Here is a 23,184-nt window from a genome sequence, read left to right on the forward strand (position 1 = left end):
AAGGGTTAAATCAAATTCAAATCCTCCATTCCAAACCCAAACAGTAAGTTGAAATACTCTGCATAAAACATATGTTTTGGCTTTAATCCTGTGCATCAGGCAAAATCCAGTGTTGAATGTAATGAAATGCAAATTTCTGGGCGAGTCTTTCTGCCTCCCTGAAGCTACTATGATGATATAGTGCCAAAATACTAGGTGCCATAACTTGCAGAGTTCTTTTAGGCCTACCGGGAACCATGAACCACAACCTGGCCTCCTATAGAGAGAGGCTCAGGAGGCAGTAGCAACATATGATTAAATTTAAATTGAATTTATTCATATCTACCACTACCAGGGAAGGCACCCAGAAAGTTAGCGAAACAGAACAGACCATTGCTGGTTAAAATTGAGATCGCAGCCTCAAAATCACTAAAAATCTCCCCCCAATAATGGAAGCAAATTAAAGAAAATTCATGAAACTAGCATGAGCACATTCGCCCCACATTTCCCGCCTCGTTTGGAGAAAGAAAGGAGGCAGCCAGGGTGAGCTAAATGCTCCACCTTCAGTTGTATGTTGATGGAAACACCCCCAATTCCCTGGGAAAGGGAGAGAGTCAGGGAGCCACTGGGGTTCACCCAGAAATTGGAGTTTCATTATTGTACATTCAACACAGGTGTTCTGAGGAGAGCCCCTTTTGGCTCCCTGAAGCTACCTACCCACAGAGAAAGAACAAAAGGGGCAACAATCAGGAAGGAGGGAGCACCACAGAAAGCAACACACAAACAAGACTCATGATTGCAAAAAACATGACCACACAAGTGTGTCGTGGACCGAGCATGGAGAGAAAACACTATGTTACCAGAAAGCAGGAAAAAAAATCCTGGACCGAATAATCCTGCGGACGACCTGGGTGACCCTCGCCCTGGAACAGGCAAGAAGGGAAACCGGGTCCACCCAAAGCGCGTCCTCTGCCATGGAGGCCGTGGCGCGCAGATAACCGCGAAGAGTCACAACCGGACACAAAACATGATGCACCCCGGCCGAACCAATCAAGCATCAACAACCCAAGGACCCCTTCGGAAAACGGCAGACTCATTCTTCACCAAAAAAAGAAGAAGACTGCAAACGAATGAAACGACCACCAGGACCGAAAGAGCAGAAACCCCTTCGCCGGAGGAGAGCATGAAGCTCCCCAACCCGACCCCCCAGAGGCCAATGCCAACAAGAAAAAGAGCCTTAGAAAGACAGTCCTGAACCGAAGGGGCCAACACAAACCGAGGAGAAGAGAGAAAAAGAGAGCACCCGGTCCAACGACCAGGATGGCTAAGGCGGCGTATGAGCAGGCCGGAGGTAAAAAAACCAGCGTTGAATGTAATGAAACGCCATTTTCTGGGTGAGTCCCGGAGGCTCCCCGGAGCTATCCCAGGCTGATATGCTAATGTCAGACTTTGGCATCAGTCATGTGTATGGAGTTCTTAGGCCTACCGGGGACCACGGCCAGAACCGGGCCCCCTCAGAGAGGCAAGGGGAGCAATGGCCTATAGAAGCCCCCTTGTAGTTGGAAGCATTCTATGTCTGCCATCGACCGGAACAGGCACCCAGAAAGGTAAGCGCCCCAAAACAAACCCCTATTCTGGTTAAAATTGCTACCTAAAACCGAACTAGTGGATAGAACTCCCCAACCGAAAACAAGCAAACTAGTGTGACGTCACACACTGCCGCGCCGCTGTCTGCGCAGCTCCCCCCTCCCCGGGAGGGGGAAGGGGGAGCCCCAGACCCCCCGCGCCGGCTACCCACACCTCAGTTCTTGAGGCTGGATGTCAAAAACGCGAAAAACCGCCGACCGGAGGGAGGGAGGGATGCCGGGGAGCCTCCGGGACTCACCCAGAAAATGGCGTTTCATTACATTCAACGCTGGTTTTCTGGGGGAAGCCCCGTCGGCTCCCCGGAGCTAACTACCCACAGACAGAAAAAGAGGGACTTACCAGGGAGGCGGTCGTCGCTCACCCCTCAACTCGAAGCCGAGACAACTGGCTGCAACCGCCGACCCAAAGCAACACAGGCCCGACGAGGCCCAGGGACATTCACAAGGTAACGAGCAGCCAGGACCCTGTTTGACCGCCAAAATCCCCGCGCCCGAATATCAGACCAAGACATATTCCCAAAGACGGCAGCAAGAGCCGCGAACTTACGAACGTCATGGGCACGGTGATAGACCGCAGGCTGGCTGGACCTAATAACCCTGCGGACGACCTGAGAGACCCGAACCCGCGAACAGGGAAGAAGGGAAACCGGATCAACCCACAGCGCGTCCCCGGACACAGAAGCTGTGGCGCGCAAATAACGGCGAAGCGCCGCAACCGGACACAAAACATGATGCACCCCCGGCCTGACCAACCAAGCATCAACCACCCATGGACCCCTCCGGAACGCAGCAGTCTCATTCTTCGCCAGAAAAGAAGGAGACAGCTGCAAACGAACAAAACTATCACCACGACCAAAAGAGCAGAAAACCCCTGCGCCGGAGGAGAGCATGAAGCTCCCCTACCCGACCCCCAGAGGCCAAAGCCAACAAGAAAAGTGCCTTGGAAAAACAATCCTGGACCGAAGGGGCCACAACGAAACGAGGAGATGAAAGGAAAGCGAGCACTCTGTCCAAAGACCAGGACGGCTCAGGCGACGCATGAGCAGGCCGGAGGTGAAACAATGCACGAGACAGCTTGCGAAACGGCGCAGACGTAACATCGATACCGAAAGCAAGCTGAAGCGGCTCTGCCAGCGCCGCACGATACGAAGCGACAGTGTTAGGCATAAGATGACGGTCCTGAAACAACCACGAGAGGAAGGACAAGACCACCCGAACAGACAAGGAGCTAACACGACGAAGACGCAAAAAGAAACGGAAGGACCGCCAGGAAACTTCATACTGCCGCCGAGAAGAAGCCCTCAGGTGGGACACCAACAAGGAGGCCACCTGATCACCATAGAGATGATGATAGACTCGAGTCAAAAAAACCATACGCGAAGACTCGAGGAGAAGATCGAACCAGCTACGTGACGTACCGGCCCGATCTGCTGAAAGAGGCGGAGCCGCGGGAAAAACCTTCGGGTTCGGACACCGAGCAACCAGCGCCTGAAACCAAGGCTGCGCCGGCCACCAAGGGGCCAGAAGGACAACTCTCCCCCGGTAAGTCTCTAAGCGAGTCAGGACCTGGAGCAACAGCCGAACCGGGGGAAAGAGGTACAGGAACCACCACCTCGACCAGTCTAGCCGAAAGGCATCGACCCCGACGGCCTCGCAATCGGGGAAGGGCGCCGCATAAACGGGAAGACGCCGCGACCACGCCGACGCGAAGAGGTCCACTTCGGGGCGCCCGAACGTCTGGCAAAGCCAACGGAAGGACTCGTCGTCGACCGTCCACTCCGTGGAGAGGGGAACGAAGCGAGACAGGGCGTCGGCCAAGACGTTGGACACGCCCCGTACGTGAACCGCCAGGAGAGCCAAACCCCGAGAACTCAGCAGACGAGTCACCCGAAGCGACCAACCCCAAAGAGACAAGGACCGCATCGAACCCCCGCGGTTCAGGCAATAAACCACCGGAGAGCAGTCCGAATGGAGCCGAATCGTCGATCCGCGGGCCACCCGAATCCTCCCCAGAGCAAACCACACCGACCGCGAACTCCCGCACCGTACTGTGAGCTCGACGGAAGGACGGATCCCAACGCCCCTGGCCGGCCTGGTGAGCACTGGTCACAAAACCCCAGCCGAGAGACGACGCATCCGTGTACACATCGAGCGAGGGCTCGGGTAGGCGCCAAGGCACTGAACCCCGAAAAACCCGAAGAGGAAGCCGGTGACGCAGCAACCGACGCAAGTCCCCCGGGGGTCGAACTCTGCGATCGCGAGAGAGGCGGAAGGGGGAACCCCGAAGGAACCAGAACAGCCGTCGAAGCCAAACCCGACCCGGCGGGTAGACCACCATCGCGAAGTTCAGGCTCCCGCACAGCCCCTCGAGCAACCGCCGGGTGACCCGAGGGCCCTCCAGAAACAGACGAAGGCGGGACCGCAGCCGCAGGAGAGACTCCGGAGGGAGAGACAAAGAGGCGGTTCGAGAGTCCCACACGAGACCCAGCCAAGTCCGAACCTGAGAGGGAACCAGATGGGACTTCCTCCAGTTCACCAAGAACCCGAACCCGGCGAGCTGGGAAAGAACCAAATCCCTGGCTAGCAAGCAAGCCGACTGGCTGGGAGCCCAAACCAGCCAGTCGTCGAGGTAGGCCAACACCCGAACACCTAGGAGACGCAAACGAGCCACCACAACCCGTGTAAGGCGTGTGAACACGCGAGGTGCCAGGTTCAACCCGAACGGGAGACAACGAAAGCGGTAACTCAGACGCCCCACTACAAAACCGAGCCAGTCCCTGAACCGCGGATGAATCGGGACATGCCAATAAGCGTCCCGGAGGTCCAGGGACACCATCCAAGCTCCCGGCTCCAAGAGGAGCCGAACCTGAGACAGCGTAGTCATCCGAAAGGAGGGGCAATGAACCCAGGGGTTCAGACGGGACAAGTCCAGAATGAACCGCAGGTCCGCGCAGTCCCGTTTCGGAACCGGAAACACGACGGGAAACCCATCAGAGGGACGACGTCGTTTCGACGACGCCCAAGCGTACCCACTCCAAGACGACTCGACAGAGCGCAGGGGAAGAAGCCTGCCCTGCCAGCCCCGACCCCCCAAAGGGGGGAGGGGCCACCCAACGCCACCGCAGGCCGCGAGACACGACCCGAAAGGCCCACGAATCGTGGGACCAGGCGCGGGCGAACAGCGCAAGCCGCCCCCCCATCGCCCCGTCAAGGGGGCAAACCGCGAAAGGGCCGGCGACCCTTACGAGACCCAGAACCCCGCACAGCGCGAACACCGCGCCGACCAGACGAGGGAGGGTCCGCAGGAGGAGCCAACCCCAAACCTGACACCAGAGGCCTACCACGACGAGAGGAACCCCGAGCCCTGGCACGACCTTTCCGGGAAGACCCACCCCGGGCCCCCCGGAAAACTAAAAAGTCCGACATCGGACGACAAGCCGCCGACGCAGCCTGAATAAACTGCGCCACGGCCGACTCCCCAAACAGGAGAGGACAAAAAGGTGAAGAACGCCTAAGAGCCAGAGCCCAAGCAGATTCCACGGAGGAACCCAGCACCGCCTGCCAACACGCGAGACGGGAAGCATAGAACAGGGAAACCGCATCCCGCAAAATTGGCGTGAACAGCTTCAACAAGGCAGCCGACGAACGTGCAGCCGAGGACAAGGTGCCGGACCCCGGGACGGACCCAAGCGTCCCCACATCCTCCACGAGCCAATCCGAAGACAGCTCCAGGAGGGAAAAGAACCGCAAGGCCGAACACAAAAGGCCCCGGGCGCGCAAGTCCTCCGCCACGAGCGCCGCCGAAAGGGAGGGAACCTGCACATGGAGCTGAATAACGCCCACATCGCGGGGAAGGGCAGGGGCAAACAAGCACTCATTCAGGTACTCAAGTTCACCCCCCAGGAAAACCTGAAGCACCGTGGAAGCTTCCCGCCACTCCAGCGTGCGGGAACGACAGAAGGAATGCCAGGAATCCAGACCAAACAAGGGGCAGTCTGCTAGCCAGGACGACTCCGGAACCTCGTAACGGAGCCAGAAAGGGAACGAAGTCCCAAACCTGAACGTGGACGGATCCATTTCCGTAGGCATAAACCGGGTCACGCAGGAGGCAAGCTGCAAAGGCCGCTCGCACCACACCAGGTTGGATGCGATAAGCCGAAAACCTCCGGAAGGACGGAACCGACGTACCCGGGGGAACACGGAACCGAACCCGGGGAGGGGCCGACACCAAATCCAACTCGTACGCAGAGGGGGGAAAAGAAAACCCCACTCCTTGTAACAATAAGCCCCGCTCAGTGGGAAGAAAAACCCAGGCGGGGTCCAGCGGGGCCCAAGGCCCCCAAGTCAGCCCCTCCCCAGCCTCGAGGTCCGTCACCACAGGACCCGAGGCCGAGTCCTCTCCCCAAGCCCCGACCCCACAAGACAAGGACGGAGCAGCCGGAAAAGCTGGAGGAAGGGGGGCCCACTGGTCAGACCCTGAAGCTTCGGCCGGGAGACAAGACTCGAATGCCTCTGCCGCCCCCCCGGAAGGGGCAACCCCCGAAGCTGCCCGAGTCTCGAGATCAAGTAACCCCTGCTCCGACCCCGAAACCCTCAGACGCTTCGGGGCCGGAAGCAGGGGCGGGGGACCAGAACGAACAGAAGGGGAAGGACGAGGAGGTGTGGACTGAACCAGGATCGAAGCGACCCCCACCCCCAAGTCCGGGTCTCGAAAAGCAAAGCGGGGCAGCCCCGGGGCATCCGGGGAAGCAACCAACCGAGCGCGTTGCAACAGACGAAACCTAGACTGCAACGCACGTGCCGCCCGTACCCGAATAGAATCATCAGAGGATTGGGTAAATTGAGTCACAAGCAAGCAGCAACACTCACAGGACTCAGGGTCGAAAGTATCACCGACCCAACAGGCAGCGTGGCAGAGGCAAAAACAATGAGGGTCACCCTGAGACAAGGGGACCGAGCAACCCTCAAACTCGCACACAGCGAGTGGGGACTCCGGGGTCACATCCATCGGACCCACGCGCCCCCTAGGGGATTCCCAGGGTCCTGAGCGTTTACTTTAAGAGGACTCGCGCTCAGGTAGTCCCAGGCAGGGTGCTGCAAACCGGCGCCCAAAACTACCAAGCAAACTTCTAAAGCTGAACCCCAGGGACATGTACACTCACGGGGACCTAGCAGGGGGCGCCACCGAGGAGAACAGTGGAAGGGCAAAAACAAACTGAATAAAATGACAGAACCCCCCACCAGGCAAAAACAAAAGAAAAACAAAACCCCGCAAGAGGACAGCGAACCCCAAGGAACAGAGCCGGCCGCGATGTCGGGAAATACAAGCTGAGCAGCACCCTGCGCCCCTACCAGTGCAAACTGCCTCTTACCTGCCAGTAACAAGGGAGAACAGAACACCCAAGAGCCCAACAGGCGGCCGAAAAACCGAAAGGTAAAACGGACCAGCAGAGGCAGACCCCGAGGAGCCTGTGGAAGGTGGCCCCAAGCCCCAAGGGCAGTACTTACAGGGCACCTAGGGAAGGCAGCCCTAGGCGCATGCAGCCCGAGTACTGAAGATAACTCCTGGCTCTCGCACCCACAAAACTAACACCACACGCAAAGCACAGTGCAGTAGCGACACCGGAGCCAGAGCACACGACCATCGCCTATAGCATCAGCCTCAAGAACTGAGGTGTGGGTAGCCGGCGCGGGGGGTCTGGGGCTCCCCCTTCCCCCTCCCGGGGAGGGGGGAGCTGCGCAGACAGCGGCGCGGCAGTGTGTGACGTCACACTAGTTTGCTTGTTTTCGGTTGGGGAGTTCTATCCACTAGTTCGGTTTTAGGTAGCAATTTTAACCAGAATAGGGGTTTGTTTTGGGGCGCTTACCTTTCTAGGTGCCTGTTCCGGTCGATGGCAGACATAGAATGCTTCCAACTACACGGGGGCTTCTATAGGCCATTGCTCCCCTTGCCTCTCTGAGGGGGCCCGGTTCTGGCCGTGGTCCCCGGTAGGCCTAAGAACTCCATACACATGACTGATGCCAAAGTCTGACATTAGCATATCAGCCTGGGATAGCTCCGGGGAGCCGACGGGGCTCCCCCCAGAAAACGCCCGTGAAAGCTTGCAGAACAGAGCAGAAGTGACATCCACCCCGAATGCAAGCTGCAGCGACTCTGCCAGCACCGCACAATACGAGGTGACAGTATTTAGCAGAAAATGACAGTCCTGAAACAACCAAGAGAGAGAAAGGACAAACAACCCGATCAGAAATTGAAAACAACCTACGTAGAGACAAAAAATGCCGAAAGAACCACCAGGAAACTTTCATACTGCCATTTAGACGAAACTCGCAGGAGGGACACCATCAAAAAAGCTACCTGATCACCATACAAGTGATGATATACCGTGTCAAAAAGACCAGATGCAAAGAGTAGAGGAGTAGATCGAACCAGCCACGTACTGGACCGGACCGATCTGCTGAAAGAGGCGGAGCCGCAGGAAGACCCTCGGGTTCGGACATCAAGCAAGAAGCTCCTGAAACCAGGGCTGGGCTGGCCACCAAGGAGCCAACAGGACTACTCTTCCCTGGTAAGTCTCCAAACGAGCCAGGATTCGAAGCAACAACCGGACCAGTGGGAAGAGATACAGGTAACTCCACCTTGACCAGTCCAGCCGAAAGGCATCGACCCCGACGGCTTCACAGTCTGGGAAGGGAGGCCGTTTGACACCCCTCGAACATGAACTGCCAGGAGAGCCAAACCCTGAGAACTCAGCAGATGAGTCACCCGAAGCAACCAGCCCCAAAGAACCAAGCACCGCATTGAACCCCCGCGGTTCAAGCAATGAACCACTGGAGAGCAGTCCGAATGGAGCCGGATCGTTGCTCCTCGAGCAACCCGAATTCTCTGAAGCGAATGCCACACCACCGCAAACTCCCACGCCGTGCTGTGAGCTTGACGGAAAGACGAACCCCACCGATCCAGGCCAGCCTGGTGAGCACTTGTTACAAAACCCCAGCCGAGAGACGAGACATCCGTGAACACATCGAGCGAGGGCTCAGGGAGGCGCTACAGCACAGAACCCCGAAAAACCCACAGAGGAAGCCGGCAACGCAGCAGCTGATGCAAGGCTCCTTGGATCTGAACCCATCAATCGCGAGAGCGGTGGAAGGGACGACCCCAAAGAAACCAGAACATCCGCCAAAGCCAGATCCAACCCGATGGGCAGACCAGCACATCGAAGTTCAGGCTCCACACAGCTGCTCGAACAACCGATGTGTGACCCGGGTGCCCTCCAAAAACAGCCGGAGGCGGGAACAGCCGCAGCCGTAACAGCGTCGCAAGAGGGAGAGACAAGGAAGCGGTCCGAGAGTCCCACACAAGACCCAGCGAAGTCCGAACCTGAGAGGGAACCAAATGGGACTTCCTCCAGTTCACCAAGAATCCGAACCTGGCGAGCTGGGAAAGAACCAAATCCCTGGTGAGCAGACATGCAGACCAGCTGGAAGCCCAGACCGGCCAGTCGTCGAGGTAAGCTAGAACCCGAACCCCTAACAGACGCAAACAGATCACAGTGATCCGGGTAAGGTGTGTGAAAATGTGGGGTGCTAGATTCAAGCCGAATGGAAGGCAATGAAAGAGGTAAGCGTGCTGCCCCATAACAAACCCAAGCGAGTCCGTGAACCCCAGATGAATCGGGAGTGCCAATACGCGTTTCGAAGGTCCAGGGACATCATCCAAGTGCTCGGCTTCAAAAGCAGTCAGACCTGGGACAGAGTAATCATCTGAAATAATCATCCGAAAGGAGGGGCAAAAGACCCCAGGAGTTCAGATGGGACAAGTCCAGAATGAACCTCAGGTCCACACAGTCACGTTTCGGGACTGGGAACAGACGGGAAACCCACCTGAGGGACGTGGTCATTTCGACCATGCGTACCCACTCTAGGATGATCTAACAGAGCACAGGGAAAAAAGCCTGCCCCACCAGCCATGAACCCCCCCTGAAGGAGGAGGAGCCACCCAACATCACTGCAGGCCGGAGAAAATAACCCGAAAAGCCCACAAATCGTGGGACTAGGTGTAAGCAAAGGGCACGATCCTCTCCCGCCCCATCAACAGGGCAAACCGCGAAAAGACCGATGACCCTTACGAGAGCTCGACCGACTGTCAGAGCGAGCACTACGCCAACCAGACGTCGACGGCTCTGCAGGAGGGGCCGGCTCTTAATCTGGCACCACTGGCTTACAATGACGAAGGAACCCTGAGCCTTGGCATGAACCCCAAGGCCTCCCAAGAGAATCAACAAGTCTGACTTAGGCCAGCAACTAGACGAAGCCACCTGCAGAAAATGCACCACAGCTGACTCTGCAAACACCAACGGACAAAAGGAGATGAGCCAGGGCCCAAGCAGATTCCAAAGAGTGGTTGAGCACCATCCTGTCAGAAGTGGAGTGAACAGACACACCACTTCCTTCAGAATCGGCACAAACAATTTCAACAAGGCAGCCGACGCCCGAGCTGCTGAGGCAAGCGCACCGGCTTGCCAGGTGAAGCTGCACCTGGCCCAAATCGCGAGGAAGGACTGGGAGGGGGGGGGGGGGCAAACAAGCATGCATTGAGGTGAGCTCCAAGTTGCCCCTCAGGTAAACCTGATTGACTGTAGTCAACTCCTGCCATTCAAGCATACAGGTCCGACAGAACGCATGCCACGGCCCCCAACGAAAAGAAAGGGCAGTCTGCCACCCAGGAAGACTCCGGCACCTTGTAACACACCCAGTAAGGAAAAGTGGAGCCAAACTCAAAAGTAGAAGGATCCATTATCGAGGCATAATCCTAATCTCGCAGAACGTAAGATGCATGGGCCTCCTGCACATCCCCTGGTAGGATGCGGGAAGCCGAAAACCTCCGAAAGGAGGGAACCGAGGAACCCAAGGGAACCCGGAACTGAACCCGGGGAGAAGTCAAACTCATATCAACTTGAACAAGGAGGGGGGATAGGAAAACCCCCCCTCCCCTTGTAACATGAAGCCCCATGCCGAGGGTACCAACACCTAAGCAGGTTCAAATGGGGCCCAAGCCACCCAAGTCAACTCCTCCCCAGCCCCGGGATCCTCCACAGCAGGACTCTGGGCTGAGCCATCCTCCAAACCCTCTGCCTCTGGAGAAAAGGCAGAGTCCTTCATAAAAAGCAAGGAGGAAGGGGGCTCGCTGGCCTGACCCCAAAGCCCCAGCAGGAGGAACAGGCTTGAATGACTCTGCCGCCGATCCAGAAGGGGCAGTCCCCGAGGCTGCACGAGTCTCACCACGAGGAAAACCCTGTCCAGACTACGAAACCCTCAGATGTTTGGGAGCCGGATGCAGGAGGAAGGGGAAAGCAGGATGAATCACAGCAGGGGAAGGACAAGAGGGCGTGGATGAAACCAAAGTGGAGGCGACTAACATCCCCAAGTCTGGGTCCCTATAACCAAAGTGAGGAAGCCGTGGGGCATCCGGAAAGGCAACCAACCTAGCGCATTGCAGCAACATAAACGGTGCATTCAATGCTGAAGCTATCTGCACCCGAATATCAATATCAGTGGACTGGGTGAATTGGAGTACAAACAAGGAACACCACTTGCCAGACTACGGGTTAAAGTTTTCATTGACCCAACAATTAGCATCACAGAGGCAAAGACGGCAAGTGTCACCCTGAGACAAGGGGACAGAGCAACCTTCAAACTTGCACAAAATAAGACAGAACTCAGAGGATGCATCCATTGAACCAATGAGCCCCAATGGGGGTTTCCAGGGTCCTTAGGCTGACTGCTAAGGGAAGCCCAGGCAAGGTACTGCTAACTGGTTATCCCAGAACACTCACACACACACAAACAAAATGCTGAACCCCTGCGACCTGTGCAAGCACGGGGACCTAGCGGAGGGCCATCAAAATCACACAAGTGGTCCTACAGGCACACCAGGTAGACCCCCCATCAGGTAAAACAAAATAAAACAAAACAAACACTCCGTTAAAGCACAACGTCTCCAGGAGGAACAGAACCACTGCTATGCGTATTATAAGACAGCTGCATAGTACCTTGCGCCCCTGCCAGTAAAAATACTACCCCCTACCCCCTACCCTAGGCCAGACAGGGGTAAGAAAAAACCCAACTGACCCCAAGGGTGGGCAATCAATAAGCAGCAAAAGAACTTGCGGAGGTAGTCCCCGAACAGTTTGTGGAAGGTAACCCCAAACTGCAAGGGCAGTACTTACAGGGCACCTAGGAAAGGAACCCTAGGCACATGCAGCCTCAGTACTTCTGGAATAACACCTGGCTCGCACACCACCACAAGGCACAGCACTGCTTGAAGATTGCTGCCAGAGTCGATCGACCACCACCCAACACAACAGCCTCAGAACTGGGGTTGGGTTGACGGTGTGGGATGTTTGGAACCCCCCCCTTCCCTAGGTTGGGGAAGATGCGCAGACAGCAGCGCGGTGGCTGTGGTGATATCATGGTTGTTTGCTAGTTTTGTGATTGGGGAGTTCTGCTTGCTTGTTTGGCTTGCAATGTTTAACCATCTGTATTTTGTTTTGGGATTCCTACCTTTCTGGGTGCCTGACCTGGTAGATAGCAGACACAGACTGCTTCCAACTACAAGGTGTGTCTATAGGTCATTGCTCCTTGTGCCTCTCTGAGGGGGGCCAGGTTCTGGCTCGTGGACCCCGGTAGGCCTAGAACTCCATCAATTGACTGTTGCCACAGTCTAATATACACACATCAGCCCGGTATAGCTCCGGGGAGCCGGTGGGTAGGGTTCTCCACAGATAAGGAAGGTACAGTATGAAAATTTTCATAAAGCTACTATTTATAAAAATACTGTACAGGTAAATATTTGCCAAGGAGAAATCTATAAAATCTGCACAACTTAATAAAGATATCCCCTAGAATTGTGATTATGTAAGAATGAAATATCTAATACAGTATTAATACATTTTCATAAAGTACAAGAAATATATACAAGTTTGCATTGCAAAACAGTGACAATACCTAGTGTTGGGATTGGGGCTGTTATATCTCCAATGCCGAATTTGAGCACATAAAGATTCCCAAAGGATCTTAAGGATGTTGCCCAACACACTACCTTCTGGTGGCACGATGTGGTAACACGGCAAAACAATGATGAACAATATCAGGGCCAAAAGCAAGCAACCTGTTGGTAAACAAAAAATATTATGCATTAAATGATAAATAATTTAAATTATCATCCAGTTTTCACACCTATAAAATAGCAAAATTTATCAACTAAAGGCCTCTTATTAGGAAAACATGAATCTTTACCCAAAAAAACAGCCCATGAAATAGAAGCCAGGTACAGAGTTGTATAGACATATCATATATTAAGGCCATGTACTGGCTAGTCTTGGTTTTCATCATGACACATACTACATTCATGTTTCTGGTATCTGCTCTATATTGAAGACAAATGTGTGAATTTACACTGTTTAAGGCTGTTCGTCTAAATTTTTATTTTATATATCAAGGAAAATAAAAATAGTAAAATACAGTATGTAAAACCAGCACTGAATGTAATGAAATGTCAATTTCTGGGTGAGCCCTGGTGGCTCCCTGAACCAACTATCTCCAATGTAGGTGCCATCTGCTAAGTGCCATCAGTCATTGTTACATGGCATACCAGGAACCAAGAGGCAGAACCTGGCTCCCCCTCATGGAGGCAGAGAGAGCCATAGCATTAATATACAGTACTAAGTTATTAATTTATGCCACTACCGAGGAAGGCACCCCAGGAAGTCAGAGAGTCAAAGCAAGTCACTGCTGGCCGTAAATGAGACATCAAGGCTCGATAATGGCCACAGAACTTTTCAATGTAGACATGAGTAGTAGCGGTTGACTCTTGTGGCTCCCTCACCCTCGTGGCACTAACATGCTCACTCTCACCATTGGTTGTTTCTATATCCTCAGGCTGTGTATAATCCTCATTTATATCTGAGTTGTCAATATCAGATTAGTCAACGTCTTTGAACAATTCATTGGCAATTTCGTCTTCGGTCAAAGATTGCGCGGCGCTGTGCGCTGAGCGAGGTCGGACGCTGGGTCGTGAAGCACTTGCCATGGTGTCTGGCCAGTAACTAAGGCCTGGGAAACAAAAGACGCCTGCACAAGATTTTTTTCAAGACGGTGTCTGTTTACAATCGCCCCTGGCTATGATATGGGTGACCCTTTTACACCGCGGGACATTTGAATCACACCTGGCACCCTATGGCGTATATATATGCCATGCGCATGGTGGGACATGTTACTCATGGCATATATATACGCCATGCACAGTTTAAGGGTTAAGGTCAAGAGAGAGATCATCCAAATGCATGGCTTGAGAATAAGATGGGCCTGGGACAAAGTAGTCATCTGAAAGGAGGGGCAAGGAATCAACCGGATCAGACGGGACAAATCCCAACAGGTAACATAACGAAGGCAAAAACCGGTGAATGTCACCCCTGAGACAAGGAAACAGAGCAACCTTTCGAACTCCCACACTGCAAGATGGGACCCAGAGGCCTTATCCATCAGACCAATGAGCCTCAATGGGGTTTTCCAGGGCCCTTAGGGTGACTGCTAAGGGAAGCCTAGGCAAGGTACTGCTAACCAGTTGGCCCAATTTACCAAAAGAACAATTAAAGCTAAATCCCAGCAACATGTACAATCACGTGGACATGGGCCTGACAGCTGAGTGGACAGCGCTTCGGATTCGAAGTCCTGAGGTTGCGGGTTCGATCCCTGGTGGAAGCAGAAACAAATTGACAGAATTTCTTTCACCCTGATGCCCCTGTTATCTAGCAGTAAATAGGTACCTGGGAGTTAGACAGCTGCTACGAGCTGCTTCTTGGGGGATGTGTAACAAAATGGATGTCAGATCGAGGGCCAGGCCGCGGGGACACTAAGCCCCGAAATCGTCTCAAGAAAACCTCAAGATATAGCGGGGGACCACCAAAATAACAGGGGGGGGGGGGCAGACCCCCACCAGGCAACATACAAAAACAAAAGAAAAACCCAGCAAAATTACATCATCTCCGAGAGGAATAGAACTGGCCGCTGTGATAATAGATGACAAGCTACACAGTTCCTTGTGCCCCCTACCAGCGACGATACTACCTCCTAATCAAAATCAAACAGTGGTCATGAAAACCCCAGCTGACCCCAAGGGTGGGCAATCACCAAGCAGCAAAAGATCTCTATGAAGGTAGGTCCCAAACGTCTTGTGGAAGGCAACCCCAAGCCGCAAGGGCAGTACTTACAGGGCTCCTAGGCAAGATGGCCCAAGGCACATGCAGCCCCAGTACTCTGTGAATTACTCCTGGTTCGCACACCCACACACAGCAGAACAACACTGCAAAGGCACAGTACTGCACAGACACAAAAGCCAGAGTTGAACGACCGCCACTCAACACATCAGCCTCAGAACTGGGGTTGGATGGCTGGTGCAGGGGTCTGGGGACACCCCCTTCCCCTTTCTGGGAAGGAGGGAGCTGTGCAGACAGCGGAGCAGCGGCGGTTGTGATGTCATGCTTGTTTGCTTGTTATCCGATTGGGGAGTTGTGCTTAGTAGTTCGGCTGTTGGTAGCCATTTTGAACCAGGTGAAGTTTGTTTTGGGACGCCTACCTTTCTGGGTGCTTAACCTGGTCAATGGCAGACTATGGAATGCTTCCATCCACATGGAGGTTTCTATAGGCCATTGCTCCTCGTGCCTCTCTGAGGGGGCCAGGTTCTGGCTCATGGTCCCTGGTAGGCAAGAACTCCAACTGAATTGACTGATGTCACGGTCTAATACGTACATATTAGCCCAGTGGCATTCCGGGGAGCCAGAGGGGCTCTCCACAGAAAACACGATTTAGTGATCTAGGTCATCATTATGTGATAACATTTATAGTATGAACAAGTATGAAGCTGGAAATATCCACAGTTTTCCATGTCCAACATTTATTTCAAATTGTCACTCTTCGGCATAAAATTTATTAATTATATTTCTAGTTAGAGGTACAGTATTTATTTGATTGTGCCTATTTATTTATTAAATTGATAGTCCTAAAATACTGTACCAATATAAACCAATTTATTGATATAACAAAACATCCGTAAAATAAAAAATTTAATCCTCCAAGTGAAAGCAAGTGAAAAATTCAATGGTACCTGAAGATATAAGGTATCCACAAAAGAAGCCATTGGTGCAAATTCCTGGATTGTCTTGTTCTATGTAGGTAAGGACCCCAACACCAAAAAGGCTGCCAAGGTTGATGCACCAATAGAACCAGTTGAAAAATGACCGAGTTCTCCGTGGATTCGCAGTATTGAGCTGAAAAGGAATAAACAAAATGCACATTAAATTGTAACAAGAGTGTTCACAAACCTTTCAACTGTGCATGTCAATCAGGATTGGTTTCTGGTGAAGTGTAAGATTTATAACTACCACAAGTACACAGGCTAACATCGGCTTCCTCGGGCCTCCAGTAAACAGACGCTATCCTGGATAAAAAAAAAAAAAAAAAAAATTGTGGGCAAAACAAAACCCGAGGCGAGAGACGTGGTGCCTGCGAACATATTGAGCGAGGGCTCCAGGAGGCGCCAAGGCACCAAACCACGAAAAACCCGAAGAGGAAGCCGGCGACGGAGCAGCCGACACAAGGCCCACTGGGGAAGAACCCAGCGGTCACGAGCAGGTGGCACGCTCGGTTAGGCAGGGCCCCCCTTTCCCCTGCTGGGGAGAGGGGGTCACAGACCAGTGCTCCCTTCGCTATTCTGAGGGAACCAGGTTCTGGCGCGTGGTTCCCAGTAGGCATACGAATTCCATATGACTGATGCCCTGGACTAATACAGTTAATATCAGTTCAATAGCACCAGGGAGCCAACGGCGCTCCCAACAGAAATATAATTTAAAACAGGAACTAAATCTTACCTTGTTGTAGTTTATCTTCTTGTTTGATATTATAGATTAAGAAATTTGTAGTTCTTGAAAATTTACGTGACCTAATCTCCAGTCATGCAGGTTTCTGTCCTGATTCGCTCTGATATGGCGAAGATTTGCCAGAAAATTATCCTGATGCGACTTTGTCCAAATAACTCACATATTTGGTTCAGTGGCCTTCAGATAAGTGAACTCATACAGAAACTCAAATTTCGATCAGTTAGATGAGGCAGTTGTGGCACATCTTTATGAGGAGTGAGTGAAAGCCTCTAGAGTACGCAACATAGTACTCTAGAGTGTCGCAGCACTCTCACACACTCTCACTTCGGGCCTTACTTTTCCTCCCTCGGTGCCACTGTCCACCTAGGGGGAAGCACTTTAGTTGCACCCAGGGTTAGGGTTCCCTGAACCCAGTCTTGCCCCGGTGTCAAGTAAAGTAAGCTGATACCTGCTTGATGGGGTTCTGGGAATTCTTCTACTCCTCAAGCCCGGCCCGAGGCCAGGCTTGACTCGTCAGAGCTTGATCCACTAGACTGTTGCTTGGAGTGGCCTGCAGGCCCACATATCCACCACAGCCTGGTTGGTCCAGCACTCCTTGGAGAAAATTAGATCATTTTCTCTTGAAAATGTCCACTGTTATTCTGGCAATATTTCTTATACCTGTACAGTGACACCTCGGCTTACAAATGCCCCTATTTACGAACTTTTTGGATTCTGAGCCTAATTTCTTCGGAAAATCCGAATCAGATTACAAGCTTTGCCTCAGGAAACGAAGTTTGTTGATACACGTATGGCCGACCTAGCACGTGGTGGCATGGTGATTGCGCCTCAGTTTACCAGTGCCTCCTGCTTAGTGATGATCGTGCCTGAATTCTTTGTAAAGAATTACACTTTTTTTTTTTTTTTTTGGGTATTTGAACATAAAAGTTGTTATTATATATCTTGCCATGGATCCCAAGAAAGCCAGTGGTAAGGTTCAAGCCAAGAAAACACATGTGAGAATGACCATAGAGGAAAACCAAGAGATCATTCGTAAATATGAAAATGGTACACGGGTTGTTGAACTAGCTAGGCAATACAACAAATCTATGTCAATGATATGCACTGTACTTGTTAAGAAAAAGGACATTATGAGTGCTAAAGTGGCAAAAGGCGCATCAACAATCACAAAACAAAGAACACAAACACTTGAGGATGTTGAAAAGTTGTTATTAATTTGAATACACAACAAGGAGTTAGCAGGTGATAGCATTTCAGAGGCCATCATTTGTGAGAAAGCAAGGCAATTGCACGAAGATCTTTTAATGAAAACCCCTGGAACGAGTGCTGCAGATACGAAAGTTTTTAAGGCAAGCCGGGGATGGTATGAGAAATTTAGAAAAAGTGGTATTCATAGTGTTGTGAAGCACGGAGAGGCCGCCAGCTCAGACAAACCAGCGGCTGAAAGATTTATTGACAAATTTAAAGATTTTGTAGAGAGTGAGGGATACCTACCACAACAGGTGTTTAATTGTGATGAGGCAGGACCATTCTGGAAAAGACTGCCTTAGAGGACATACATTACCTAGGAGGAGAAGTCATTGCCCAGACACAAGCCTATGAAAGATAGATTTACTCTTGAGCTGTGTGGTAATGCAAGTGGCGATTTGACAATTAAACCCTTGCTTGTGGATGATTCTGAAAATCCAAGGGTTTTCAAAAAATATAATGTGCAGAAAAGCCACATGTGTGTGATGTGGAGGGCTAATGGTAAGGCATGAGTAACAAGGCAATTTTTTACAGAGTGGGTGAATGAGGTGGTTTGTCCTGCCATAAAAAATATCTGCAGGAGAAAAGTTTGCCACTGAAAGCTGTGCTTCTCCTTGACAATGCTCCTGCTCATCCTCCAGGCTTGGAAGATGCATTGTTGGACAAATTTAATTTTGTTACAATAAAGTTCCTTCCTCCTAACACCACTCCTCTAACTCAGCCTATGGACCAGAAAATCATATCCAATTTTAAAAAACTTTATGAAAGGGCACTTTTCCGGAAATGTTTCGAAGTGATTGATGCCACAAACCTCACCCTCAAAGCGTTCTGGAAAAACCATTTTAACATTCGTAGTGCTTTAAAACTCATTGACAAAGCCTGGCAAGGAGTGACTCAAAGAATCCTCATCTCTGGCTGGAGAAAATTGTGGCCTGATTGTGTTTCAGAACTAGACTTTGAGGAGTTTGAGCCTGTTACTCTGGGCCAGAAATTGGGCTTGGAGTTGGATGGTGCTGATGTGGAGGAGTTGGTGCAACCGCGTCCAACAGCCTGGTTGATCAGTCCAGCAACCGGGAGGCCTGGTCGATGACTGGGCCACGGGGACGCTAAGCCCCGGAAGCACCTCAAGGTAACCTCAAGGTATGTATGCCGTATATGTTCTTTGCATTCCCTCCATTTCAGCAATCTCTCCCGATTTGAAGGGGAAAGTGAGTACTGAGCAGTATTCAAGATGGAACAGCACAAGTGATTTGAATAGTACAACCATTGTGATGGGATCCCTGGATTTGAAAGTTCTCATAATCCATCCTATCCTTTTTCTGGCCGACGCAATATTTGCTTGGTTATGCTCCCTAAACGTTAGGTCATCGGACATCATTATTCCCAAATCCTTGACATGCTGCTTTCCTACTATGGGCAGATTTGATTGTGTTTTGTACCATGTATTATATTTAAGGTCCTCATTTTTACCATATTTGAGTACCTGGAATTTATCACTGTTAAACATCATGTTATTTTCTGTTGCCCAGTTAAAAACTTGATTGGTCTACAAGTGGTCCACTGTAATGTAATAACATTAATGATCACATTAATATGAAATAAGCCATTTAACGTACCTGTTCAGCACCGAAAGGTGCGATGTTGCTCTTGACAATGCCAACACCTAAACCCACAATTGTCACGGATATGTAAACAGCAACCTTGCAAGGTGCATTAGGAGCACCATTTGGATCATAACCTGAGGAATTTATTAAAATTATTATGGTGAAAGAAATTATCAGTTATTATATAATACACCAAGAGGTATTACAGTATAAATTTACCAGTCCATCCTAAATGATAAAACTTATAGCAACTACTTGGTCCAACTTATGAATGTGTAATGTTGGACCCCTAAATAGTTTAAACTTTGTATTATTGAATTAGGCCAAATATCATTCTAGAAAATTGGAAATGCAACTAAAGAACCCAAACCTAACCAAGAAATCCTAGGATTCATACATGCTATCTTAGGCCTACCTATCTTAGACTTAATAGTGTAAATATGTGCTAGGAATGTTTAAGATTGGTTTTAACTATTTTCCTCGGACTCAATAAAATGAATACAGTAATACAATATGTAAATTTTGGAGACCCAAACAGATTGGTATACGAGACCAAATAGTTGCTATAGGTAGTGTACCATCATTTTAGGAGAGTGAACTAAAATAAAGTGTGTATGCTGCTAATATGATGAGAAAAGTTTATTTAAACTGGTCTGTGAACAAGAACCTATATTTTGGGTGAGGTCTACATCCACAGAGCTCGAAAATGGGAGATAGCATTGCAACGGTTGCAGAATTGTGCATGTTAAGCTATTGCTCCTCTGCCACTCATGTTTTTTATTTATAAATGAAAAATAATTGTTAACAACATTTGGAAGGAACCTATTTTATGAATTGATGCAATATGTACGGAACTGAGTAATTAACCAAACTATACCAGTGGCTAAAGATAAAGCATGCATTAAGAGATTGGATACCAAATCTATAGTTCTTAGCCAGGTGGTTATATTGTTATTTTTAAATGAATTTTATGAGTAAGCACATGGACAGTGTATTATAATCTACTAGTATATTATACCCATATTATTTTATAGCACTTATGCAAAACATTCCTAAAATAGCATACTTGGTACCTGCAGGAGCAAAATTGATATGGCTGAGAACTGGACCCTGGTTGAGAGGCAGAATCAGGCACCCTAATATTCAGTGGCATGTATTGGGGAACCACTATACATTAAGTTCTTGCTTGGCAAAACACCGTGGTACATCACTGAGATGGAGCTTTGCCTTCAAATTAATTGTGGCATTTGGTGGTTGAGAACTAGCTCTTAGGCTTTCGTGGTGGGGGTTCTTGGTCACATTTGGATTTTACCCTCCATATTGCACCTACCTAGTTATCTGCCATTGTGTCAGTCTATGCAACATTTGCACACAAACACTAGAGGATAAATGACAGGCAACACTGACAGATCCACAGTATGATACTCTAACCATTAATACTTTCGCTGGCCTGGCAAGTGACCCACTGCGCACCTCTAGGTAAACCAAGCGGAGTGCGTGAACAAACCACAAATGTTTATACTCTTTTTAGCTTTGTCACCTCAATTTTCATGCTACATTGTTCAATTTGGCATCAAATTGTTCACAATAGGATGCTTTAAAGGAATATGAACATATAAGAACATATAAGTATCACTTTCCTATACTTTAGACCTGCTGCACACTGCAAGGTAGGCCGAGGGCTCACCATCACACAAAATTGTTTATACTCTTTTTCAGCTTTTTGGCCTCAATTTTCGTGCTACACCTTTCAATTTGGTATCAAATAGTTTGCAATAGAATATTGTAAAGGGATATTTGCATATAAGAACATATGTATCTCTTTCCTGTACTTTAGACCCACTGCGCACCGCAAGCTAGTCCGAGTGTTGCCCAAGAGCTCACCACTCCAATGTATATTCTCTTTTCAACTTTCTCACCTCAATTTTCATGCTACGTCGTTCAATTTGGTATAAAATTGTTCGCAATAGAATGTTGTAAAGGATATTTGCATACAAGACCATATAAGTCTCACTCTTCTATTCTTTCGATGAAAATTCAATAATGTTTCCCTCATACGTGTTTCTTTCAATGCTTTTGTCATGGATTGGCTCTGTTCTTGATCAGTATCCATATGGAAGTCAATTTGCAGTGTTTATAAAGCTGGTATTAGAGGTATTACCCGAGATAAAATAACCAGAATGAGGAAACTTTTCGACTCAAGGGGGAGGCTGCGGCTACATATCAAGAATGAGGTAACGAGAACAATGAGCTTCCAGCACAGGTGGGTGCCCACACGGATCAGGATGCCAAGTGGGGTATAAAGAGAATGGGCAGAAACTAGCACACGTTTTAAAACAAGTCCCATAGTATTCGGACAATAAATGGAATTTCTACAAAGTTGTAAATTATTTACGTCTATTTGCGTCATTAGGCATACTCCGTATTTGGCTTTATGCCACAATATCGAGCAGCGAAAGTGTTAATAAAAGGCCATCAATGGGTCATAACACACATGCAAGGCAATGGAAAGATTAAAGCAAGGCTACAAGCACCAGCTTAGTAGATTGTAACAAAAACCTAGCAAATGTTATGTATCCACGCCTTGTATTTATTATTCATATATACAGAAAAAGCCTGTAAGCATGGTGGAAGTGCTGCAATGTTCACATCAGTTGATGACGTTGCCATCTTTTCAGGTACAGCTATTACAGAAAATTTATTTACTTTTATTTATTTATTTATTTATATATACAAGAGTTGATACATTCTTGTACAGCCAATAGTATGGGTAGCGTTACGGGCAAGTCCTTAATCCTATGTTCCCTGGAATATGACCCTGCAAAAAATTGTTTAACAGCCAGGTACCCATTTCATTGTTGAGTTAAACAGAGACTACAGTTAAGAATTTGCGCCCAGTAAATCCTCTCCTGGCCAGGATATGAACCCCAGGACAAAGTGCTCGCAAAACACCAGGCGAACGACTTAACCACTACACCACGGGGACTGTAGTAGTTAAGTGCACCCGATAAAACACAATATATATGGAATGAGATTAAAGATTAAAAAATAAAATGGTGCAATTAACTTGAAGAGGACCAAACAAAGGGAACTAGGCATCTATGTTTACAAAATACAGTAGATACAATATATACAAAGATACAAAGAAAATGTATTGTACAGTATGTAGTACGTACTAATATAATTACTTAACAATAACAATTAAGATTACAAGTATACATACCCATACTATCATTATTTGCTTCACATATGGTCCGTGGCAGCCGGTCAATTGCCATTAGGGTCAGAAGGATATAACCACTTATGTATAATAAAAATCCCACCACCATAGTCTTAAAGCGTCCAAGCCATGCATCCGATATATATCTGAAAAAGTTTCACGCCATTTAAAGTACACCATAATATCGATTATTACACAAAATAAAACCTGAAATTACATATAAAAACCAGCGCTGTAAAGACATGCCAGTTTCTGGTGAGCCCCGGAGGCTCCCGAAGCTATCTATGCTGATACAGTACAACCTCAATTCAGCACACCCCAATTCACTGCATCTACGGCTAAGTCGCACACTTTTCAGGTCGGATTTACTCACCCATTTCAACAAACAATGCTTCGCTGAAATGGGGGATGTGCGGATTTGCTTACGATGTTGGGACAGAGTTCACAGACAGGTGGAAAACTTCCTCATTCTATCACAGGTTACAATTAATAATTCCTTCATATGACAAGTTGGATCACACAAGTGGACCACACAACAAGTGAACCATATG

General features: G+C 49.6%; 1 protein-coding gene across 1 annotated transcript in view; it reads right to left on the reverse strand.

The window, feature by feature from the left end:
- Positions 1–11,110: 11,110 nt before the first annotated feature.
- LOC138363273 (solute carrier family 15 member 4-like) overlaps positions 11,111–23,184 on the reverse strand; it is a 35,458-nt gene continuing 23,384 nt past the window's right edge. Inside the window, exons 5-9 of the mRNA XM_069322287.1 lie at positions 22,637–22,779; positions 19,426–19,547; positions 15,790–15,952; positions 12,604–12,795; positions 11,111–11,157 (exon numbers count right to left, since the gene is read on the reverse strand). Coding sequence (XP_069178388.1) covers positions 11,111–11,157; positions 12,604–12,795; positions 15,790–15,952; positions 19,426–19,547; positions 22,637–22,779 — 667 coding nt within the window. The remainder of the gene's footprint in view (positions 11,158–12,603; positions 12,796–15,789; positions 15,953–19,425; positions 19,548–22,636; positions 22,780–23,184) is intronic.

This window comes from Procambarus clarkii, chromosome 1, assembly GCF_040958095.1.
Source record: "Procambarus clarkii isolate CNS0578487 chromosome 1, FALCON_Pclarkii_2.0, whole genome shotgun sequence".
Classification (NCBI taxonomy): Eukaryota; Metazoa; Arthropoda; class Malacostraca; order Decapoda; family Cambaridae; genus Procambarus; species Procambarus clarkii.